This window comes from Stigmatopora argus, chromosome 5 (assembly GCF_051989625.1).
Source record: "Stigmatopora argus isolate UIUO_Sarg chromosome 5, RoL_Sarg_1.0, whole genome shotgun sequence".
NCBI lineage: Eukaryota > Metazoa > Chordata > Actinopteri > Syngnathiformes > Syngnathidae > Stigmatopora > Stigmatopora argus.
In genome coordinates this window covers 1461571-1484254 of record NC_135391.1, presented here as the reverse complement: position 1 = coordinate 1484254, position 22684 = coordinate 1461571, and the positions used below count along the sequence as shown (strand labels likewise).

General features: G+C 48.5%; 2 protein-coding genes across 9 annotated transcripts in view; both read left to right on the top strand.

Moving 5' to 3' along the window:
- The window catches only part of LOC144074306 (uncharacterized), a 25149-nt gene extending 9938 nt beyond the window's left edge, over positions 1-15211 (top strand). The window contains exons 3-11 of the mRNA XM_077600672.1: positions 4022-4051; positions 5436-5535; positions 6055-6172; positions 6296-6419; positions 6527-6597; positions 7257-7308; positions 8110-8314; positions 8468-15052; positions 15136-15211. Coding sequence (XP_077456798.1) covers positions 4022-4051; positions 5436-5535; positions 6055-6172; positions 6296-6419; positions 6527-6597; positions 7257-7308; positions 8110-8314; positions 8468-15052; positions 15136-15211 — 7361 coding nt within the window. The remainder of the gene's footprint in view (positions 1-4021; positions 4052-5435; positions 5536-6054; positions 6173-6295; positions 6420-6526; positions 6598-7256; positions 7309-8109; positions 8315-8467; positions 15053-15135) is intronic.
- Positions 14500-22684, top strand: part of LOC144074603 (uncharacterized) — a 43020-nt gene continuing 34835 nt past the window's right edge. For 7 of the 8 annotated variants that reach the window (XM_077601113.1, XM_077601118.1, XM_077601116.1 and 4 more), the window contains exon 1: positions 14500-22684. In XM_077601113.1, coding sequence (XP_077457239.1) covers positions 15378-22684 — 7307 coding nt within the window. In that variant the 5' untranslated portion in view covers positions 14500-15377. The other variant, XM_077601119.1, reaches the window with a different exon arrangement.

The window sequence follows — 22684 nt, the reverse complement described above, 5'->3', positions numbered from 1 at the left end:
TTTTTTGTTTTCCACTTTAATATTGAACATAATAAAAAATATATTTTATTTCTTTTTGAAATGAAAAATAATGTTTTCCCTTAATAAGAAAAAAAAGCTCAAATAAGTATTGTTTTAGATCTATTAAAAAAAAATGGAATGTTTAGGGCTTTTGATCCAGTTCTTTTAATCTGATTTTTTTTAAAAACAAATATCTAAATATTATATCTAGGGTACAACACCCTAGACTGGTCGCCAGTCAGCCGTCGGGCACACAGAGACAGACGACCATTCACACTCCCAATCGTACGCCGACAGGTGGCTTCGCATGGATGAATAAAAATAAATAAATATTTAAAAACAAAAATATATATATATATAGAATAAAACAAAAACAAATAAATATAGAATAAAACAAAAACAAATAAATATAGAATAAAACAAATACAAATAAACATATAATTAAAAGATATAAATAAATATATAATAAAAGAATAATAAAAAAATATAGAATAAATAAAAAAATATAGAATTAAAATTAAAAAAAAAACATAATATATAATAAAAATAATAATTAAAAAAAAACAAATCAACAGTATAAATAAATAAGTTATTACTAAAATGAACATACACACTTGAAATGGCACACTTCTTTTTGACTTTTCACACTTTGCTACTGCGGCATCATTTTAAATGGCCGATTGTTGTCGTTCCATTCGGAGTAGATATCGACAGTCCGCGGGGGCCCCTTTATTGGTCGGGGCCCTAAGCAAGTCCGCCTCTGCACATGTACTATGTGAAAGCCCACCAAACGTACCCCTCTTTTCTCCCGATGCTCAAATTCAGGTCGATAACATCGAAATGCGCCGCCAGTGTTTTTCTTGTCACTTCATCATCCGTGTGTCATTTTCGCGAGATGAATGCTCGAGGCAAAGATTGACTAGCGTCCGGTTGATATGTTTCGGCTTGACCAGACTGCAGCTGGGTCCACTTTTTAGGTCAATCAAATCGATGCTGCTAAGGCGCCGTGAAATTGTGGACCATGCCAAAAGCACGAAAACAGTGTCTTCTACTTTTACACGTAAAAAAACCTTTAAAAACAAATGTTACACTTTCAAATCTAGCTGATTTTCAATGCATTAGGGAACGCCCACTTTTTTCATCAGGTCCGCTTGTGACATCACACACAGAATTGGCGATCGTGTCTTGCTAGTGCTGTGCTAGCTAGCACTGGATGACAGAATGACGTGGATAGCATGCTAACAAAAACGTACAGCTCATTCTGAGTGTGGCAACATCTCTTATTGGACGGAATTTTAGTGGGCGGAGACGAAGCAGATGAGAAATGAAGGCTAATTGGGATTGATTCATTTTCTGAAGCGCTTTATCTTCACCAATCTCGACAAACCAGTAGAACTGCCTTTGAACGCATGCTTTTTTGTTCCTTCTTCCGGGTTGTCAGACTGAAGTCTATGGGATGGGGGTACTTCTTGAAAAGGAATTCCACTTCTTACGTCTATGCTTCATTCCGTCACGCCCACAGCTAACTCTAAAAGCGCATGCGTAAAATGGAAAAAAATCACGTCATGGAATAGGGCCATTAAAAAAAAGAAGAGCCGACCGCAAACTTTTTATTCTTTCAATTTCCTCCAAAACACCCTCGTTTGGTGACATCATCCATTGTTTTTCAAGTCTACGTCTGGTTTTATCTACGATTTATGAGTAGAGCGACCTTGACCAAGTCATTTTAGGGTCCATATTTGTATTTTGGTAAACTCAGACGTTGTTTTATGTTTTAATCTGAGTCTTATTCGGAGACTTTTATTGGCATTCATTAGTTTTGTAGAACGCCGTCCAAGTTCCTTCACAGGGGTTTCCTTACTTGTTGCATTCAGGGACAAATTAAGAAAGAAAAAAATCCACCGACGAGGAACTAAGAGAAATTTCGCCTAAGCAGCCAAATTCAAAACATTGCCATGTCTGACCTCTGACCTTTAACCCTTCCTCTTTTCATCACGTACGTCACTTACCCTGACATTTGAGTTGAAAGGCTAATCAAACTTTTTTTTGACCTTTGTGACCTTTGACCTCAGGACCCCAAAATTGAATCACCTTTTTCGTTTCCTGCAGCTTTTTTTTTTATTTTTTTAAATAACATCGATATTTGATCTGTTAGTAAAATGACACGGGACACCAGGAAGTGCTCATTCCAAGTATAACATAAAACCGGAAATGCTAGATAAGAACAGGAAGTGATGGTGGGAATAGGAAACTGCGGGTAAGGACAGGAAATGACACAGGAAAATTGAAACAGGCAGGTGAGAACTAAAAAGTGGCGGGTAAAAACGATTGCCGGGAAATGGCAGGGCAGAACAGGAAATGGTTAGCAGGAAGTGGCAGGAAGTGAGGTCAGAGCAGGATAAAATATACAAGTGTGTCGTGGGAGGGAGGGAGGGAGGGTTGGAGGGTAATCCCCTTTTGCCATCTGCCGCTACAGTTGAGTGTGTGTGTGTGTGTCTTTTCATTTAGATGTGTGTGTTTATGCATGTTCATGTCCAGATTGCATGCGTGTGTTGGACCATAGCACTCACGCTACATGCTCTTGATCATGCTAATTTCCGCTCATCTCAATCATCACCGACGTCATTCCGGCACGGAAACTTCCCGTTTTTCCCACGGGCCCTGAAGGGGTCGTGGGGTCGCTCACGACAGCTTGTTTGCAAAAAGATGCTCATGCTAATAATAGCGGCCCGCTAATTGGACTACATGGTCACAATTAGGGGTAAAAAATAAATAAATAAATAAAAATCCTGTTATTGCTTTTTAAAAATATATTTACGTGACTTTCTCGGCATAGCGTGCCAGCGCATGATAGAATATGACGTCATAATTCTCCGAGCGTTTAATCCCATGCAAGACTCAATTGCTTGGCCAGATTACAAATATTTCCTGTAGGTGGAGTTGTGTGGTTTTTTTTTTTTTTTGGACAAAAATCATTCTTGATCTCTGACTTTTGTCAAGCCATCCCACGTCGGGCTAGCTCTTAAGGCATTATCCCGCGGGCGGGGATTAACCGCTTGCCGCGCTGTCACACAATCGCCGCCACGTGCGCACCGGTGACCCGCTTTTAGCGACGTTTAATCGACGGCCCGACTGACCTGATGAATGACTGAACTTTTAACGCTTGACAGTGACAACCATTCCTCCGACTTACCGTATTTACCTGCATATAAGCCGCCCGCAGCCTTAAAATGGCCTTAAAATGGCTGAATTTGACAATTTCTCGCTTATAAACCGTCCCCTGATTCCCAATTTTAGGTCATATTCATGATTTTAATAATTATATAATTTTCTCGCATATAAGCCACCTCCGCGTATAAGCCGTACCCTTAAAATGGCCGTAAAATGGTTGAATTTGACAATTTCTCGCGTATAAGCCGCACCCTGGTTCCCAATTTTCACCTCCATATTCATGGTTTTAATAGGAGTACAAATGTATTACTTTGAAGGAAAAATATTAAGAAAAACCATCGCACGTGCTATTTCTGAGATATTTTATGAATTGAAAGCACTTTATTAGGGTCAATATCATAAGGAAGTTATTAATATGCCTGTCTTTGTAAATGCAAAATGCTAATGATTCAATTTGAAAAAATAAATAAGTCTATTGTGATGAGAACTTGATGCTTTTTAATGACATAAATGACAACTTTATTATGAAAAGTTTAAGATGTTGTGGCAGCCATATTGCTTCTAATGTCAAAATATCTCGATTCTTTCGATAGTTCATATTACTTAAGACACCGTTTTAATTTGCATTCTCGTTAATCTGCGTGTTTTTCACTTGGCCGCCACTTTTGAATAAATTGTCAAAGCGGGTTTGTGTGGAAACTCGACTGCGATAACCGCTTTATCTTTAATTGCCAATTGACTTTTTCACATTTGGACTGCTGAGGTTAGACGAGCGCAATTGAAGCTTTGTCTCACATTGTGAGTGTTGCTATAAAAATAACCCATTTTTCTCTTCTGTTTTCCCCCACAGTGAAGAAAGCTGACCTCCATGGACCTTCAGGTGAGAACACTTGTGGAAGCGTAGCTCACGGTTGCATTTAGGGATAATTGATCAAAAAATAGTCATGATTTCATCTGATACGGTTAAAAAAGCCACAATTTAGCCCCAAATATATCGTTACTGGGAGGAAAACATTGAAAAATGCAAATAGTGTACAGTCTTCCCTCGATTATAAAGAATCTGGCGGAAAAAATTCCCACGTCAGTTTAATGAGATTTCCTATTTTTTGTGTTTCTGGAGAAAGAAAACTATTTGTCAGTCCAAGTTTCCTTTCTAAACTTTAATCCACTAAACTTGTCCCAGTCTGATGCTCTACTTCAGAAAACTTGATCTGATTTTTGCTAATAAATGATACGTTTGGTCGCTGGCGGGAACGGACGCTGAAATCCCCAGAGGCGCCATTGGCCTGGAAAATGTGTCGTTTGCTAAATTAGTCTGACAATCGCTTGGATTTTTTTTTCTAGTTAATGAGTTTCACGTCCGCCCGTTTGAATTCCAACTCGTCGTTATATTTTAAATAAGGACGACGAAGTAATGAATCGCGTTGCAATGCTGATTTGTCGAGCGCCGTGTTTTCCGAGGTTGTTCCTGAACACACCACTCGTCTGACGGGAGAGGGAGGGGCAGACAAGTTGGCTATTTAGCTTTGATTTTCAATAGCTTGCTAGCTCAATAGCTTTTATTCGCCAATAAACTATTGTAAACCTGAACTACAAATAGTACGGCCTCTATTTCTAATGGCTTTTCCTTTTGAAAGTATTTTGACGGCAATTTCAACTTTAACAGGTAAATCTGACTTGGGCGGAAATTCAGGTTACGTCACTAGCCTAGGAACTGGTTCCTCTAAGTCAGGGCTGCTCATTTTTTTGGGGGTATTTTCTTGCATATACGCCGTATTTGTCGCAAAAAAAATGACTGAATCGAGGGTACGGCTTATATGCGCACAAATTAGACTTGACATGCACAAAACTGCAAAGACGAAACGCCACAACGCAAGACAATGCGGCCGATATGGTCATTTCTTTCAGAATAGAGATAAAGCTAAACTGATAAAACGGCAAACAAAATTTATTTTGACGTCTATGAATGAAATTTTAGGAAAAAATTAAAGCGTATCTTGCATAAAACGTGAAAAAACTTGCGTAATTGTGCCTGCCGTGGCTCGCTCAGTGCGCCGCCATCTTATCTAGGGATGATAAACCAGACCACTTCCTGGTTGTACTGCTCACTTGAGTCTTGAAAAAGACGGGGTCGTCTTAAAATCAGGATCGTCTTATATTCGGGCCAATACGATAGTTGAATTAGACTTAGCTAGCGCACGCCCCCTTAGGCAAGGTCCATTTTTGCGTGTTTGTCATTTTTGAAAAATGATTTTTCCCCCCAGATAAATTCAACTCTTACGTGACACTGAAGGTCCAGAATGTGAAGAGCACCACGGTGGCAGTGCGTGGCAACCAGCCCTGCTGGGAACAAGACTTCATGTTGTGAGTAGAAAAGTCATCAACAAAAGCCCCTAAAAGTCACGTCCCACTTTAATTGAATTGAATTGTCACTGGCAGCCAATGCTTTTGTCACAATAAAAAAAAAATACAAATCATATTTGACGCTAAAAATCTTTTTAAAAATCACTATTTTCAACGCTAGATCAATAAAAAATATTTTTTATTGTGAACTCTTGTTTGGTCGTAAAAAAAAAACGTCCTTTAATGGCCACAAAACGAACAGGAAATGTGCAATGAGCAGGAAGAGGCTCAAAAATGCCTTCAAATCAATAAAAAGTGACATGCAAATGCCCTAAAATCAACAGAAAATGATCCAAAATCAAAAGGAGGCCACCTAAATTGGACCAAAATTATATGAGAAAACCATAAACATCAGTTTTTGGAACGACAGATGTCTAAAGATAGTATTTATTAGTCGTTGCTGCCGCGAAACATTACAAGAAAAAGATTGGATGTCATGAAAACCCCCAAAAATGCCACTGTATTCATTTTTTTTTGTAGCGAGATCAGCCAGCGGGATTCGGGCTTGGTGGCGGAATTATGGAACAAGGGTTTAATTTGGGACACTTTGATCGGGACGGCGCTGCTGCCGCTCGACGCCATTCAGCAGTCCAACGAGGTAATGATACACGTACCGTATACGTAAGTACGTGCGTACGTGCGTACGTGAGTGAACGCTAAGGGAAGGAACGGCCGCCACGCCACCGGTCGCCAACCACTTGTGGTCCTCCATTTGTTTCAGGAGGGTCCCGGCAAGTGGATTTCTCTGGACTCGGAGGTCCTGATGAGGGAAGACCAGATCTTCGGGACCACCAAACCCACTTGTCACCAAGTCCTGCTGGACGCCCGATTTGAAATGCCTTTTGGTTGGTGCACATTAAGTTTCAGTTTCAGGTCTTCACCTGCCATTCATTCAAGTCCCAAAAGATACCAAATAATGCCAATATTTGTGATTTTTTTTTCTAATAAGCAGACATTCCAGAGCAGGAAGCCAAATATTGGAGCCGTAAACTGGATCGCCTTAACAACATGAACATAGACGAAGTGAGTTCACCTGAGCTTTTGTGCTTTTTGCTGCCCCCTGCAGGCGCAAACTATCATTTTGTCAACTGTTCACATGTTACAGCAGTGTTTCCCAACCAGCCATAAATTGTCATACAATGTAATATTCAGAGAGAAAAAGGAATATGAATATAACCAGATTAAAATTGAACTATTACAAGGTTAAAATCAAAACATGATGAACGTTAAATTATAGATTATACTATTACAAGATTCAAATTGTGAGAAAAGTCAAAAGTATGCGATTAAAAATATGACATTACAGTCATACTTCTACTTACAAAATTGACTTGTTCCCGCAACTTGAAAATTTCGTAAGTAGAGGTGTACTTTATATGTAAATTCTCTAATTGGTTCCACAATCCTCACAAAACTACCAACTAAAACCCTTTAAAATTGACCAAAAAAGACCCAATTTTGTATGAAAGATGTGAAGAAACACACAAAAATGAGAGAACATTATAAGGAAATGATTTATTAATGTCTTAAAATAAATAAAGCATATACATCATTTTAAATTAAAAGACTTTCAGATGGTGAAATTTTTTTCACTGCAAAAAGTGTGCCGCCGCTCGAAAAAGTTTGGGAAACAATGCTACAGTATTTTAGCATTTGTATGAAATGTGACTTTTTTGTGGCAGTATCCACCGCATGATGGTAGGGGAGGCCTGACGTCTGCACCCTCGCAGTGCTGTAAGTATTAAATATACATATCATACTTTTGTTTTGACATGTGGGTGCCCACTCCAAATTTCTTCTCAAATCTATGACATCATGCCATTTTATTTCCAGTGTGTCTGTCCTCCACTTTGCTTTCTTTCTTCCTCCTTTTGGAAGAAAATCATTCTCATCATCATCTTCGTCGTTATCATCCATCTTCATCTTCCTCAGTGGCGCTTACTTCCTCTGAGTGACTTTTCTTCTTCTTGTCGTTCTTGTGGTTTTTACCGCTGGCTGACTACCAGGCAGCTGGAGTTATTTCGGATGGACGAACCAGCCAAGTACGTAAGGAGGGGATGCAAAAAAAAGGTTCTCCTAAAAATTGGAAATCAAATCATCCACTACGTGATTTCCAGTTTTTTTTTCAAACTGAGCTTCAAGTAATATTTGAACTTTGTAAATAGGAGTCAAAAAGCGTAAGTTAGAGTCAACATTTGTTATTTTTTTAGCTGCAATACACATCTTTACCACCAGAGAGAAGCATTTATTTCCTCAATCCCTTGCATCTTTACTCAAGGATTGTAACAAAGATGGATCAAATCTTTGGAATGAAATTATTCAAACAAAAAATGTTATTGTACTGAAAGGGTAAAAGAAACAGAAGGACTAAAAAGATGACCAAGATTTTGACGTAAAAGTCTGAATTTTGGCTTTAGAGTTCGAATCTTGGCCACCATTTTGGTCTTTTCAACCGTGGCCCTAATTTGTAGACTTGTGACAAATTTTTTTTCAAGAGGGTTTGACGTGTCCTCCTTTTTGTCCTCATTGCCACAGCTCTGGACGACCACGACAGCGCCATCATGGGGGACCACGACAGCGAAGCGGCCGTCCGCTCGCTTCCCCCGCGCTATTACACCACCCCGCAGAGCAATTCTTCAGCTCACCAGTACCCCGTCGGGGGTCGGCACCAGCGCCCCCCGCGGGACTCGGACTCGCTGCACAGCTTGGACAGGGACTACCACGACCTGCGGTCCTCCGGGTAATCCTAAATCTGAACTACTTTGACTATCTTGACCAAAGACGGCGCTTTCCTTCCATTTTCTGTTTTAACGCTTTCTCTTTTCTTTTCTTTTCTTTGCGCTGTCCTCCTTTGCTTTCGCCATCTTTCTTTTCACGCGCTTTTACCGCCAAGGCGGTCGGGGAGAAGGCGCAGCGTAAGAATAGTCCCGGTGGACTCGGGCATGGGCGTCGAGGACTGGGAGGGCAAGTACAAAGTGGCCGACTCGGAAATCCTGGACGACTACTTGGACGCGGAACAGAAGATGTGGGAGGACGACGACAAGAGCATCATCTACCGCCTCGCCGATACGCCGCCCAAGGCGTCGCCCAAATCCGGAGGCGGGAGGTTTTACCAGGCAGTGGAATGGGATGCCCTCTCGCCCGAGGAGCGCGCGGCACGCCGCCGCCCGCCGGCTTATGCCGCCGCAGCCGACATCCGCTTGGTGTACCGGCAAGCCGGCAGCCCGGAGGACGAGTCGCCACCTCCGGAGATCGACATCATCCCGTCGGTCAAACGCCTCCAGGGGCACATGGACCGGGAAGGTCTGCTCTTCAAGACCAGGTTGTGGGCCAAGACGGCCTTGGAGGACAGCTACGCGGCCTTCCGCGAAGAGGAGGCGGCCCGGGAGGAGGCCAGGATCAGGAGCCAATTCGGATCGGTGGGTTCTGACGAAATGCAGTACTCCTTCGGCTCGGACGAGGAACTGGAAGACCTGATGTTCCTGGAGACGGATGTCCCCTGCGATTACGAGTCGTACCGCTACCCGGGTGGGTACGCCTCCCATCTGGGAGGCTCCAGAAGAGGACCGGTCTCTGGCTTCTTGGCCGAGGAGGACCCCTGCGAGTGCTACGTGGACCCCATGGATGAACTCAAGTGTCTAGTCGACTCGGTTTCGCAATATCTGGCCGTCAAAGAGGAGGAGCTCAACAGCTACGAGTCGCAGCAGAGAGCCACCGGGCGAAAACTTCCTTCGCTCCCGAGCTCGCGGCCCGAGGACGGCAAAAGGGAGGACCCGAAAACCGAGGACGCGGAAGTCGGGGAGGTCAAAAACCAAGACGCAAAAGTTGAGGAGGTCAAAAACCAGGACGCAAAAGTCGATAAACTCAAAAACGTCATGACGTCTTTGTTCGGTACAATCGCCGGATCCAAAAGCAGCAAGGAAGACGAGGCTCCAGCCGACCCGAAAGCCGAGTCCGGTATTTTCAAACTGCTCTCCTCACTCCCAAAAAGCAGCCCCGAGACCTTGGAAACCTCCGCAGACGCCATGTCCGCCTCCTCCAAGGCGACTCCTCAAAGCGAATCGGGAATTTCCAAGCTTCTTTCCTTCATTCCCAAAAGCAGCGGCACCTCCCCACCGGTGGCCATCGTCCCACCCGCCTCGCAGGACCCCCCCACGGAGAATAAGTTCTCACTGCAGTCCCTGGTACCTTTCCAATCGCGGGAATCCCCCAGGCAAGCTGAGGCTAGCCAGACGTCCACAGACGCGAACCAGCCCGCTGCTGGTTTGGAATCCGTGCTGGGGAGGCTCAGCCCAATGAGGTTGTTTTCCAGCGCCCCCCCAACGAGAGAGCCGTCCCCTCAAGGGTCAGAAACGCAAAGAACGTCAGCCGCCGGCGACGACTCCACCGGCCCCATCCCTAGTCCCGACGACCGTTCAGGGATCCAACCGAGACCGGATTCGGGGAGCGGCTCCGTCGAGCTCTTTCCGGACACGGAAAGCGGATCAGTAGAGCTTCTCCCAGAGACTGAATCCTCTGGCGAATTACTGGAGACTCCGCAGAGGAACCGAACATTACCCGAAGCGACCCCGGAAGACTCGGGCTTATTTAGTCCTTTCCGAAAATCTCTCAGCAGTTTGATGTCCTCAAACACTTCCGAAAGCGCGTCGCCAAGTCCCAATCCGCCCGAGGAATCCTTTTTAAGCGGCAAACTCAAGATCCCGTTCTTCTCTGGCGAAGATCCTCCAAGTGCAAGTGAAGCCAAACCCCCAGGAGGGGCCCTGTCTGGATTTCTTAAGTTTGCCACCGGGGAGACCGCCGGTGTACCGTCGAGGAGTCCGTCCCCGAGTCCGGCAAGAACACCCTCTCCCATTCGCGCCGCGCTAATGGAAAGCACCCCGAAAGGGAACTCGGAAACGGGCTGGTTTTCAAATCTGTTCAAAGTGGCTCAAAGCGAACCGGCTAAGGAACCTGCGAAAACTCCAGCGACTCCCACCGTCACCCTCACCAAACCCAGCGATATCACGAAACCACACGCCGAGCCATCGGAGGGGGGCGTTACCCATGGAACAGAAACAATGACGGACAATCATTCAAAAATTCAAACTGAGCCAGCGCAAACTCCAGAGCCTCGAGGCTTTTTGTCCGGGTTGTTGAAGGTAGGTCCTAGCGAAGAGCTAACGCAAACCCAAGGAGAGAGTCAGCCTCAACAGGGAGGACTCCTCTCCGGCCTGTTTGCTTCACCCTCGGCGCCTTCTTCCCAAACTCCGAACCCTGCGGCGCAATCGTCGGCGGGACTGTTAACTGGATTTTTCAAATTTGCCTCTGACAATATATCCGTCCCGACAAATCAGCCACCGGCTCCTGGACCTGGACCGGGCCCTGGACCTGGGCCTGGGCCTGGCCCACAAAAGCAATCTGGTCAAGTGCCTGCTCAACCTCAATCCGGAGGTGCACAACCACCGATGGGTGGACTCTTGTCTGGGCTTTTAAAAAAAGCCACAGACTCCGTTAATCAAGTTAGTCAGGAGATCAAGGCGGATGTCGGGAAACAAATGACCCAAATGAGTGAAAAAGAAGAAAACCTAGCTCAGTCTGAGGTTCCATCTGGAGAAAACAAATCAGGTTCTTTGGGAACTTCTACCTCTGACCAGCAAACAGCGGTAAACGTGGACCGGGAAGACAAAAAGAAAGAACCTTCGGGTACTCAGGGCGCACCGTCGGACAATCAGCAATCAGGTAATCTGCTGTCGGGGCTTTTTAACAAGATTGTCGAACCCACAACGCCATCATCAACGGCCCCTCAGCAGGGGGGCTTCCTCTCGGGCCTCTTTGGAATCGCTAGCCAAGACCCAGCCTCCGCAAAAGCGCAGAACCAGCCTCGAGGCGGCCCGCCGGGGGTTCAGACACCCCCGCCGGCGGGCGCCAGGCCGAATCTGCATCGGCAAAACCAAATCCCCCCACAGCAGCCGCCCTCCGGCGGTCCCGCGGGGATGCTTACTGGATTCCTGAGCAAAATTGCAGATGCGGGAACCCCACAGACCGCCCCTCCGCCAGGCGGTCAACAGGAGCAGCAAAAACCGCAAACAGTAGGTTCCAAGACAACCCAGCAACCGCCTAATCCACAAGGAGGATTCCTGTCCGGACTCTTTTCATCGGGTCCTCCTCCGGGACAGAAGCAACAGGAAGCACCTCCCGGTTCTTCCAACAGACAGCCGCTTCGTAGGCAAAACCAGATACCCCAACAGCCCGCTACCCCCGCGGCCGAACCGCAACAAGGTGGAATGTTCTCAGGTCTGTTGAGTAAATTGACCAGCGACAACACCCAGCAAGAACCCAGCTTGCAAGCAAGGACTCAACAGGGTCCCAAGTCCAACGCTGCCGGATCTCAGGAAAATTCAGGACCGCCTGGTCAACAAGGAGGTTTCTTGTCTGGACTGTTGAGTCCAAAACCAACTCTGCAGCAACAGCCGGCGCCAGGAAAAAATACTCAAGGTTCCACCACAGAAGCACCTAGTCAGAGCGGGGGCTTGCTCTCGGGCTTTCTGAAACTGGCATCTGGCGAAAGCACACCTCAGGAACAGCAGGCGTCGAAAACCCCAGGTCCTCCTCAGCGGGGCCAAAATCCAGCCACATCTGAATCAGGTGGCTTATTTTCCGGCCTTCTCAGCAAAATCTCCACTAACGTGGAGCAAACATCGTCTCCGACTGACCAAGCCAAACTTAAAAACAAGGAGCAACCACCTGGCCCAGGACAGATTCAGCGCCCGCAGATTCAGAGAACCAAACCAGTGGAGTCGCACTCCACCCCTGACCCGGCTCCAGAGAAGGGTTTCCTCACCGGTCTGCTCAGTGGCAGAGAAGAGTCACCCTCACCCTCAAAGACCTCGGTCAGCGTAAAGCCCGAAACCAAAGCCAGCGCCACGAGCGCCTCGTCTCCCGGTCTGTTGTCCAGCATTTTCAAAAGCGCCCCCAGCGACACCGGCACCCCGGCTCCAGAAAAAGAAAAAGGCCTCCTGAACCGCCTCTTGCCCAAAACCAAGGACGAGACTCCATCCAGTACAGCGGCAATCACTTCTTCGCTTCCAGTCTCTGCACCCGCCAACCCCTCCGAAAAACCACCAGCTCCAGTTTGGAAAACCCCAACGGTGTCCCCCACCCAACGTTACCTGGAAGAAATTCAGCGTCTCCTATACGGGACGGAAGGAGAGTACGGCTACACGGACCTTTTGTTCAACTTTACGGAGCACGGCATCATTCCGCCGGAGCTCTACGAGCACCAGTGTCTGATCGAGGCGCTCCTCTGGCAGCAACTCAACGACTACGCCCTCGCCGAGGCCCTGGACGCCGAACACCGGGTCCTCGGCCGTCCATCCGGAGCCCCTCCAACAGATGGCACCGGGGCGTCCCAGCGGGACGGTCACGCCTGGCCCGGTCTTAAAGAAATAGACCTGGGTCATTTCAACGTGCCGTCGCATCCGTGGAAAGATCAAACCGCCCCGCTTTTCCAAAGCCGAAATCGCTTCCTGGACCGGGAGGAAGACTCGATTTTGTTTGACATGAGCTGCAGGGATGGGAAGTCCTGGACCAGCTGTGAGCATCTGAATGAATCTGGCAGCAAAGGACAACCCTGGATTATGAACGGCGGGGGACTAAATCTGTCGGGGTGCAAGTCCAACGGCGGGTTGAACCGCTGTCGCTCCTTAACGGACTTGGCTTTCGTAGCCGCTTTCAAAGAGGCCACGGTCGAGGACTTTAGTTTGAAATCGGCCACAGAGTTTTTAAAACGACTGGCCACCAAAAAGGGTCCCGTGGATCTAACGCAGGGTGCCGTGGATTTAAGCAGATCGGCCGCTTCCGCCCCGCTCGACGACTACGACGACTTGCTTTTCCGGGACTCGGAATGGTACCAACAGTGGCTTTCGCTCCTGGATCAGGGGCTGTGGTGGCCGGCGGAAACCGGGGACTGCGGTTATTTCGTGTACACCGACGAGGGCTTTATTTACTCTCTTTTAACGGACAGAGCCGGTCGCCACTTTTATGCTTGCGCCGCTCCAGAAGACCTTCAGACGCTCAGCAACATTACGGAGAACATCGCCAACATTCTGACGCAGAAAGAAAAGGAGAAAATAACCTTGTGTGGATTTAAAATCCCACTTTTTCTCCAAGAGAAAGGTCCTTGGGCTCCAGAACCGCTTGGCACCGGACCCGGGCCGGCCGACGCTCCAGAGGATCTCACCTCGGCTCTGAGAAAAGGACAAAAAATCATGAACATGAATTTGGAAAGCTTCTCAGAGATGTTTCGGGAGTCTCTTTCCGCCCAGGCAGAAGTCCCGCTGGACTTCACGGCGTACAAATTAAAAAAGGTCGTGGTGGGACACGCCGAAAACCTCGGCAACCAGCGCGAGACCCCAATGAAAGCGGCCGACCTGACGACAAATTCCCTTAAGGCCGCTCACGGAGGACCGTACTGGATCAATCAAGGGGTTAAAAGTGTCCCCCCTAGTCCGCCCTCTCCAAGGTCCACCGGGCCAATATCTCCCAAACATCAGCCGATCCCCGAAATTAGAATTGGCCACGCGGAGGACACAAGGGTGGAGCAATCTCCACAAAAAACAAGCTCTGCGATTTCAGGAAAAAACATTTCCAAGTCCTCCATTGCCAATGTGAGTCAATCTCACCCCCTTCCCTCGTCTCCAACTGTGTACGATAGCAAGGTGTCCTCAAACGTCGGCAGGAAGCTTCCCCAGACCCCGTCAGGGTCTAAGATACCCCAACCCGAGACCCCGTCAGCGTCTAAGATACCCCAACCCGTGACCCCGTCAGGGTCCAAGATACCCCAACCCGAGACCCGGTCAGGGTCTAAGATACCCCAACCCCAGAAAAGCCAGCTTCCGCCGAAAAGCCAGCTCCCGCCTTCACAAAATACAGCTCCCTCGTCGCCAACGGCTTCGGTTCTTTCTACGCCCAGGTCTCCTTCTCCGAGACCTGGGCTAGTAAGACAGCCATCCCAGACGGATAAACCCAGAGGGTTTCCACAAAGCACCCACACGCCGTCGTCAGGGATTTGCGGTGCAAGGGAAATCCCCCCTTCGGCTGTCTTACCCGCCGTTGCAGACCATTCTGACAAACCACTCCCAAAGTTACACATCCTGAATCCCTACCCCAACGATGAAGGCAAACTCTACAACACCAAGCGTTACTCCGGTCCATCCGGTGCTCCGTCAGGCCACAAAGTCTTGGACTTTTCTGCCACCAGCGAAAAAAACAAGCCTCTGGCTATTCAAACCCCGAACCAGAAATCAGAACTTGTTGACTTCTCTAAACACAAGTTAAAAAAATGTCAGGAACCAGAGGTAAACGTGGTCTTGACTGACAAGGTGGCGGTTGATCTTACCAAAGAGAAGAAACCCGGGGAATGGATTTTGGGGGATAACGCAAACATTTCTCGCCCTTGCACGCCCGAAGAAAAATCACCGTGTCGTCAGACCAGATCCAGGTATCCGGGGACACCCGTGGACCTGCATAAAGACGGCACATCGGCACGGAATGAGATCCGTCAACTGGATTGTTCCGGCCAAGCAGCGAAATCTGGTTCATTGCAATCCAGGACGTCTTCTCCTCAAAGGAGTCCTGTTCCAAAGCAAGGCCACATTGAAGAACAGCTGGCAAATTTCACATCCAATGTACAAAGGCCAGCGAAATCGCCCTCACCTGCCGACAGTTCCCGCGTGGATGGTAGAAGAACAAGCTTTCAAACGGCATCAACTATCAAAAGCCAAGATGTGACCAAGCCGGCAAACCTGTTCCAAGCTGTACTAGATATGTCCTCGCCAAATTGTTTGTCTCACCCACCTTGCACCGACAGCAGGAGGACATCTACTCCAACCCTGTCTCTTGAAAACCAGGAGGTCAGTGAGGCGGCCAAAGCGCTCCTGGACATGTCCGCAAAGCGGGAAAACCCCCCGCTAAAAGGTGCTAAAAGTCTGTCAAAAGACGCCGAGACCTCTTCTGGAGCACTTTCACTGACAAAGAGAAAACCCGCAAGTCCGGAGAGACAACACCTTCATCCGAGTCAGCAGGAGTCGCTCGACTTGTCCTCTGGAGAAGTGACGGCATTCCCCTCGGGACATTCCTTACCCGAAAACTATGAAACAAGGTCACCCACCAGAGACGTTGCGAGAGCCCACAATACGGTGTCGTCACGGCCGGGGCGTCCTTTCGAACCCTCCGCACCGGCCAATTCTGTCACGGCTGCCCTTGACATGTCTTCCAAACCAGCCGGCCCGAAAAGCCCAATACCCGCCACCACGCAAGACCTGCTGACTAAAGGAATTCCCTTAATGAAAGGGAAACCAAGCGCCCGCCAACTGGCTCGGAATCATTCCGTGGGCGTTGCGCTTGTCAAAGAGCTTCCCTCTCAAGACTCACTGGACTGGATTGAGTTTCACGAGCTACAGATCCCAGTTTCCATTCGTCCCCGGTCCAATTGTTCCCATGCCATTTTACCAGATATGGTCCCAGCGTCCTCTTCAGTCATTTCCACCCCAGGGACACCCCTGGATATGTCCCCAAAACCGCTCCAGATCACAGAAATAAAAGCACCAGAGTCTTGTTTAGGTCTTCATGAAGCTGTTTCGCTCACCAATAAACCAAGTCCTCGAGTGACGGCCAGGAAACACTCTGTGGGACTACCCCTGGTCGTAGAACTCGAACCTATATATCCTAAGACCGCATCCCAGCAAGTAAGCGTTTCCCCAACTGCGCTCAACGCAACGGAGAACTCGCACGGACAGACACCCGCGTTCTTTTCTTCCAAGCAATACCAGCAAACGAACAAACCGGTGGACTTCTCCGCAAAGGAGGGCGTGAAAAACACTAACGATTCCAGGAGTTTTGCCGAAGCGGAAGATGGCCAGCCCATAAATTTCACCAACCTAAACAGCAAAAAAGAACCATGGGAAATAAACCAAAGGACAAAGAAGTCGTTACAAGGTTTGGTGGACCTGACTGTGGATCTTCAAAGTGAGACCTCAAAATGTGAGACTCAGAGCGTGGACGATCTTTCCTCACCGGCTTTGTATCAAAGTTGCCTTTACCAACCACAGGAGTACCGCCCACCTCACACCCCTGTAGAAATATGGCAATTCTCACCCAATGGTTACACTACTAGCCAAGTAGGAACAGCTGTCCAACCAGGAACACAACCTCAATTTGTCCCCAACTTAGGTCTCGAAGCTTCACCGTCCGTTTGGCCCTCCGTCAACTGGACGGATCAGCAGGTCTGCGCGGAAGGTTTTGAAACCAAGAAAGTGGTCCAACTGCCTCCAAGCGGAACACAATGTAGTACCGAACCTGGTTTGGTGAGAAGACCAGACCCCACGCTGCAAAGACAAGATCCAAGTATTCCTGCAAAAGCTAAACATCTTATCAAGCAGTCAACCGTGGGAGGCTGGGACGAAAGCCCGATGCAAAGTCAGACAGGAAGTCAACAAACGCGACCCCACGTTCAACAAACCATTGAGAGGTCTCAGACTTTATACATTCAATCTCCACGTGTATCGGCTATTATCCAATCATCTGAAAAACAGAGGATAGACCATTCAGGGATGTTTGTCAGTGCTCAAGCTTCAGGAACAATCCCACCACCTCAAATGTCAACAAGGCCCGACTCGAGCCGATCCCCCTTCACTGTACACCAAAATGAGCCACCAAATGTGCTTTCAAGTTCTTCCAGTTCTACCCAGTTTACACCAGGATCTCCAGCACTTGTCTCACAACCCACGACTCCTCAGGATAAATCCTTAAAGCAAACAGGAGAACCCAATTTTAGAGTGGAACCCCAGACACAAGACTCGACACCTTCGCTCCAGTCGGGAATCTCTTCAGTCAAGGGTTTGGTGTCAATGTTTGGTAGTCTAGGTTCTCAGCGTCATGTCCATTGCAAAGCAGCAGAAGTAACACCACAGCTCACTAGGTCGCCACCCGAGGACCTAAGGTCTCGTCCTACCCCCTTGGGAATTGATGTTCCACATTCCCCCCATGTGAGGGTAGAACCGGTAGTTAGTTCCGTTCAAAGGGATTCCGTAACTCTGGATAAATCCTTGCCTACCCTTCCATCGCTCGTCTCTGAATCTGAAAACAAAGTCTACATCTCGAAACTTGGTGGCTCGTGCTATCCAGAATCCCAGACCTCATCGTCCAGTGTCCCAGTTCAGCTGGTCCCCAAATCTCAAGATCCGCCAATTGAATCGGGCAACGCCACGTGTTCCAAAGTCAACCTCAACAAAGACCCTTCATCAGAACCTTCACTTCAATTGTCCGAAGCTTCACCTGAAACGATCTCCGAAGAACCCAACGCGCAAACACTCAATCTCAACACTGGAAGCGATCAATCACAATACAAAACGAGCCAACCCAGTTCCATCTACATTGGCATTGCCGCGACGGACACGTCACTTGGCGAAAAAACGGTGGATCAAATTCAGCCTCAACCGTACGTCAGACTACCCCATATATTTGTCTCGGCTGCGAGTTCACCAGAAGATGAAGGAACTCAAGAAGAGGCCGGAAAACCTGAAGACGCCGTGACTGAGGAAGGTACCACTGCAACTGCTTTAAACCTATCAGAGTGTCAGAAAGATTCTAAACGTCAAGATGACGGTACATCTTTGGGCGATGGAGCGACGGCTGTCGTTAGCACCGAGACCACGCCTTGCTTACCTGAGACGTTACCACAAAATTCAATAAAGGATTTTGACGCAGATGAACAAAACCAAAACCGGAAAGCCTCCGTCTCAGATGTGGATCTCAAGGCAGAGGGCGTGGCCCTTTGTGAACCGCCTGTTGAGAAACAGGAAGCAGATCTTGAAAAAGAGAAGCCACCAAGTGAGCTGAAGACATCATCCCAAGAAGAAGAAAAAGCAGAGCCTCCAAGTGAGGAAAAAAGTACCTCTGACGTTTTATTGCTGGACAACAAATTGCTCGACAAAACGGCCGAAACGCCATCAGATATAAAAACCTCTGAAGAATTCCAAGAACTCGACGAGAAGACCGAAAAGAATTCTTCTACTCAAGACCGTCCATTTGAAGAAACTTCCACGGACGATAGCGTAACAGCTACGGTGGATGAACTGCCCAAAGAGATGGAGGGAAGCAAAACCGCAAGCCCAGAACAGATGACTTCCCATTCTGGAACCTCAATTCTTGGTGGTATTCTCCCTGGCTCAACCACTGGAAGTGGTTTACTGTCAATGTTTGGTGGTTCAAAATCCCCAGCGTCCTCCGAAACGAACGAAGCGTTACCTCAAAAAGAGCCACAAGTTAAAGGGCTACTCTCAATGTTCGGCTCTTCAAATGCTCCAACACCCCACGAAACCAAGGAAGCTTTACCTCAGGAAGGCAAAGGTTTACTCTCAATGTTTGCTGGATCAAACACCACACCTTCTCTTGAAGCCAAAGGACCATCTCCTACTTCAAACTCACAAGAACCACAAGGCAAAGGTTTACTCTCAATGTTTGCTGGATCAAATTCTCCAGCTTCTCCTGAAACCAAGGTCTCATCACCTCACCCAAGCCCACAAGAACCGCCCGGAAAAGGTCTTTTATCCATGTTCGGTGGGTCAAATGCTCCGGCGTCTCCGGAAACCAAAGGACCTTTAGCCCAGTCCAGCCCACAAGAGCCACAAGGAAAAGGTCTACTCTCAATGTTTGGTGGCTCAAATGTTACTCCTTCTACTGAAAACAAAGGATTGTCATCTTCTTCCTCACCACAAGAACCATTAGGAAAAGGTTTACTCTCAATGTTTGGTGGGTCAACTGCTCCCGCCACCCCTGAAGTCCAAGGAACATTGCCCCAGTCGACCCCACAAGAGCCACAAGGAAAAGGTCTACTCTCAATGTTTGGTGGGCCAACTGCTCCTCCTCCTACTGAAAACAAAGGATTGCCACCTTCTTCAGTACCACAAGAACCTCAAGGAAAAGGTTTTCTCTCCATGTTTGGTGGGTCAACTGCTCCCACAGCCCCCGAAAGCAAGGGACCATCACCCCAGTCGACCCCGCAAGAGCCACAAGGTAAAGGTTTACTCTCAATGTTTGGTGGGTCAAACACCCCAGCATTCCCTGGAGCCAAAGGACCATCACCTTCTCCAAGTCCACAGGAATCGCCAGGAAAAGGTTTGTTCTCCATGTTTGGTGGCTCGAGTAGTTTTTCGCAAGCCGGACCAAGAGGCCCAACTGCAGGAGGTTCACCAGTAAGGGGCCCTCCACCTAAAGAACCCACAGGAAAAAACTTGTTTTCCATGTTCGGAGGGTCTGGACCCCAACAGGGGTCAAGTCCAAGAGCTCCCGTGCCAGGGGGATCAGGTCCAAGAGCTCCTGCGCCAGCTAGTGCTGGATCTTCTTTATTTGGAGGCATCCTCCAAGGTTCTTCTTTCAATAAAGAAAGCCCAGGCGCAGGCCTCTTCTCCAAGCTCGGAGGTCCCGGCGCCTCGGCGGGACCGAGGATTCCGGCAGCAGGACAGAAAGAACCGACCGGACTCGGAACGTCAGAAGCCTCTGAAACCGGATTGTTCTCAAAGCTAAGTGGACAGAAGCAATCTGAAGGAGGTTTTAAAGTTTCTTCTGTCTTCTCGCTGGGACCGAGCTCCGACGGAAACAAAGGCAAAACCGGCATGTTTGGAACGTCTTTCGGGCCGGAGTCCAAAGAGGAGCCAGAATCTGTAACCATTCAACAGGACACCAGTTCTAAAGGCGAAGATGTGGCATCCCCAGAAAACAAAGAGTCTCACTTGACGGAACCTTGCCCAAGTGAAGACGTTCAAGCCCCAGAAAGGACCGAGGCCCTCAAGATGGAGCCAAGACCAGTAGAAGAATCAAATGCCCCAGAGACAAAGGACGCTCTCAAGACCGAGCCCAGCCCAAGTGTAGACACAACCCCCCGCGAGTCTGCAGATAATGCCGAGCCCGAGCCTCGGGCTAATGCTAACATATTGAACCAAAAGGAATGTGATCAAACTCAAGACGGCTTCAACCAGACTTTTGAGGATACACTTCCGCTAAAACAAGAGGACAAAAGTGAAAAAATCCCTTCGTGCGCTGAAAACGAGTCTGAGGTCGCGGCGGATGTAGAACTGTTAACCAGTCTACCAGAGACTGACACCATACCTGATGAAGAAGCCGTGATCCTTGACAAACAATCGAAAGACCAGTCCAAGGAAGCTGCTACCAGTCTACCAGAGACTGAAACCTCACCTGATAAAGAAGCCGTGAGTGTTGACAAACCATCCGACAACCATTCCACGGAAGCTGATGAATCAGAAATCAAAATCTTGAAGCACGATGTAGAGAATGCAATCATGGCGGTCCAACCTGACGTGATCAAAGTGGAGCATTTGCCAGCTGGTGTTGAAGACGTACCGATTACCGAGCAAGAAAGACACCTGAGCCCTGAAAACTCCTCAAAGACTGTTGGTGAAGATGAAGAAGCACACTTGGAGCCAATAGAACTGAACGAACAAACCGTTGATGTGGAAAAACCAACTTCTGAATCACTAGACATGACTGGCGATAAGGATGTTCTAGAGGAGGCGGAAGCACGTGGAGCCGAAGCAGGGGAACCCGTGACGGGAATGGTGACTAAAGTCCCACCGATAGAAAAAGCAGAAACCACTGAGGAACCAACTCAGGCAGAACCGCCAGCAAAAGTGCCTACTGTACACGAGCAACCCTCTGACAGTACTGTACCAGGTGCCTTGATAGAAGATCTGGAAAAAGGTACTAAGTCTCCTCTGCTGGGTCCTGATGTACCTCAACCCCAGCCCACACCTTGCCCTGTCTCAGGTCAACCATCTGTTCCTTCGGGACCAAGAACGGGTCCACCAAGAATGAGAGGTCCTTCACCGATGGGGGGACCGGGAATGCCAGGGTCCAGAATGCCAGGGCCCGGAATGCCAGGGTCCAGAATGCCAGGGCCCGGAATGCCAGGGCCCAGAATGCCAGGGTCCAGAATGCCAGGACCTCAGAAGCCCCCAGAGCCGACTGCGTTTTCAGGCTTCATGTCAATGTTCTCCAGCCCCCCCAGCGTGCCTAGTAAACCTGCAAGCGTGGGTGGATTCTTCTCAAGCTCGCCCGGATCCCTCTTTGGCTCTTCCGCTCCCCGTCAAGCGCCAAAACCAGCACAACAGCCGCAGAAAAGCTCCTTTTTTGGACTTCCGACTAGCATCGCGCCCGAATCCCTTACTGGAGACCTTCTTGGTATGTTCAAGGGTCCTGAAACGCCAAAATCCGAGGAACCTCAGCCTGAAAAGACCGCAGGACATACGGAAAAAACAGAGGACTCCCTTCCCGAAAAAGGTTCATTGGAAGAAGCGGAACATGAAGATAAAAAAGATGGAAAAGAAAGTCCCATCCCTGAGCAAGATGGTCTTGAAGGTCCGAACCTTGAACAAGACGTAGACGTATCTGAGAAACGTGAAGAGCCTGAAGAGCCATCTGGAGTTTCGGACAAAGCAACAGTGCTTCCTCCCCCTGAAGTCCAAGAGCCTGAGACCAAAGCCCACGTTGAGATACCAAACCCACCCGCACCTAAATTTGGATTCTTATCCGTCGCTGCTGAAGGAACCTCATCCATCGGATCCCTCTTTTCATCCTCGCCATCTCCACCCACTGACGCAAAACCATCTCAGCCGGAGGGGGGCCTCTTCTCCGGATTTAAGAGTCTATCTGCAGGTATTTTCCAGGATGAGAAACCACCCGGAAAGGAAGAACCCTCATCGGTTTTCGGCATGAAACTGGGTTCGATGTTTGGAATGCCGGATCCTCCGAAATCCACTGTGGTCACCGCCGTCCAACCGCAGCCTCAAAGTTCGCAAGTGGACAAAGTCTCGGCAGGCTCGGGAGACACGGAGAGCGGCTCCGAAGGGCAGAGCGGAACCTCCAAAACCGGGAGCTGCGACAGCCTTGCCGAGTCACCGCAGACCGGACTCGCTTCCGAGTCGGCGTCTTTAGCGGAAACTTGGGAAGAACCTCGGGTACCGGTGGTCATCAAGTCGTGTGAGGGAGAAGAAAGCATAACGACACCGCTGAACACCGAGGCTGCCAAGGACCTCCTGACGCAAGAAACTGCTCCAAG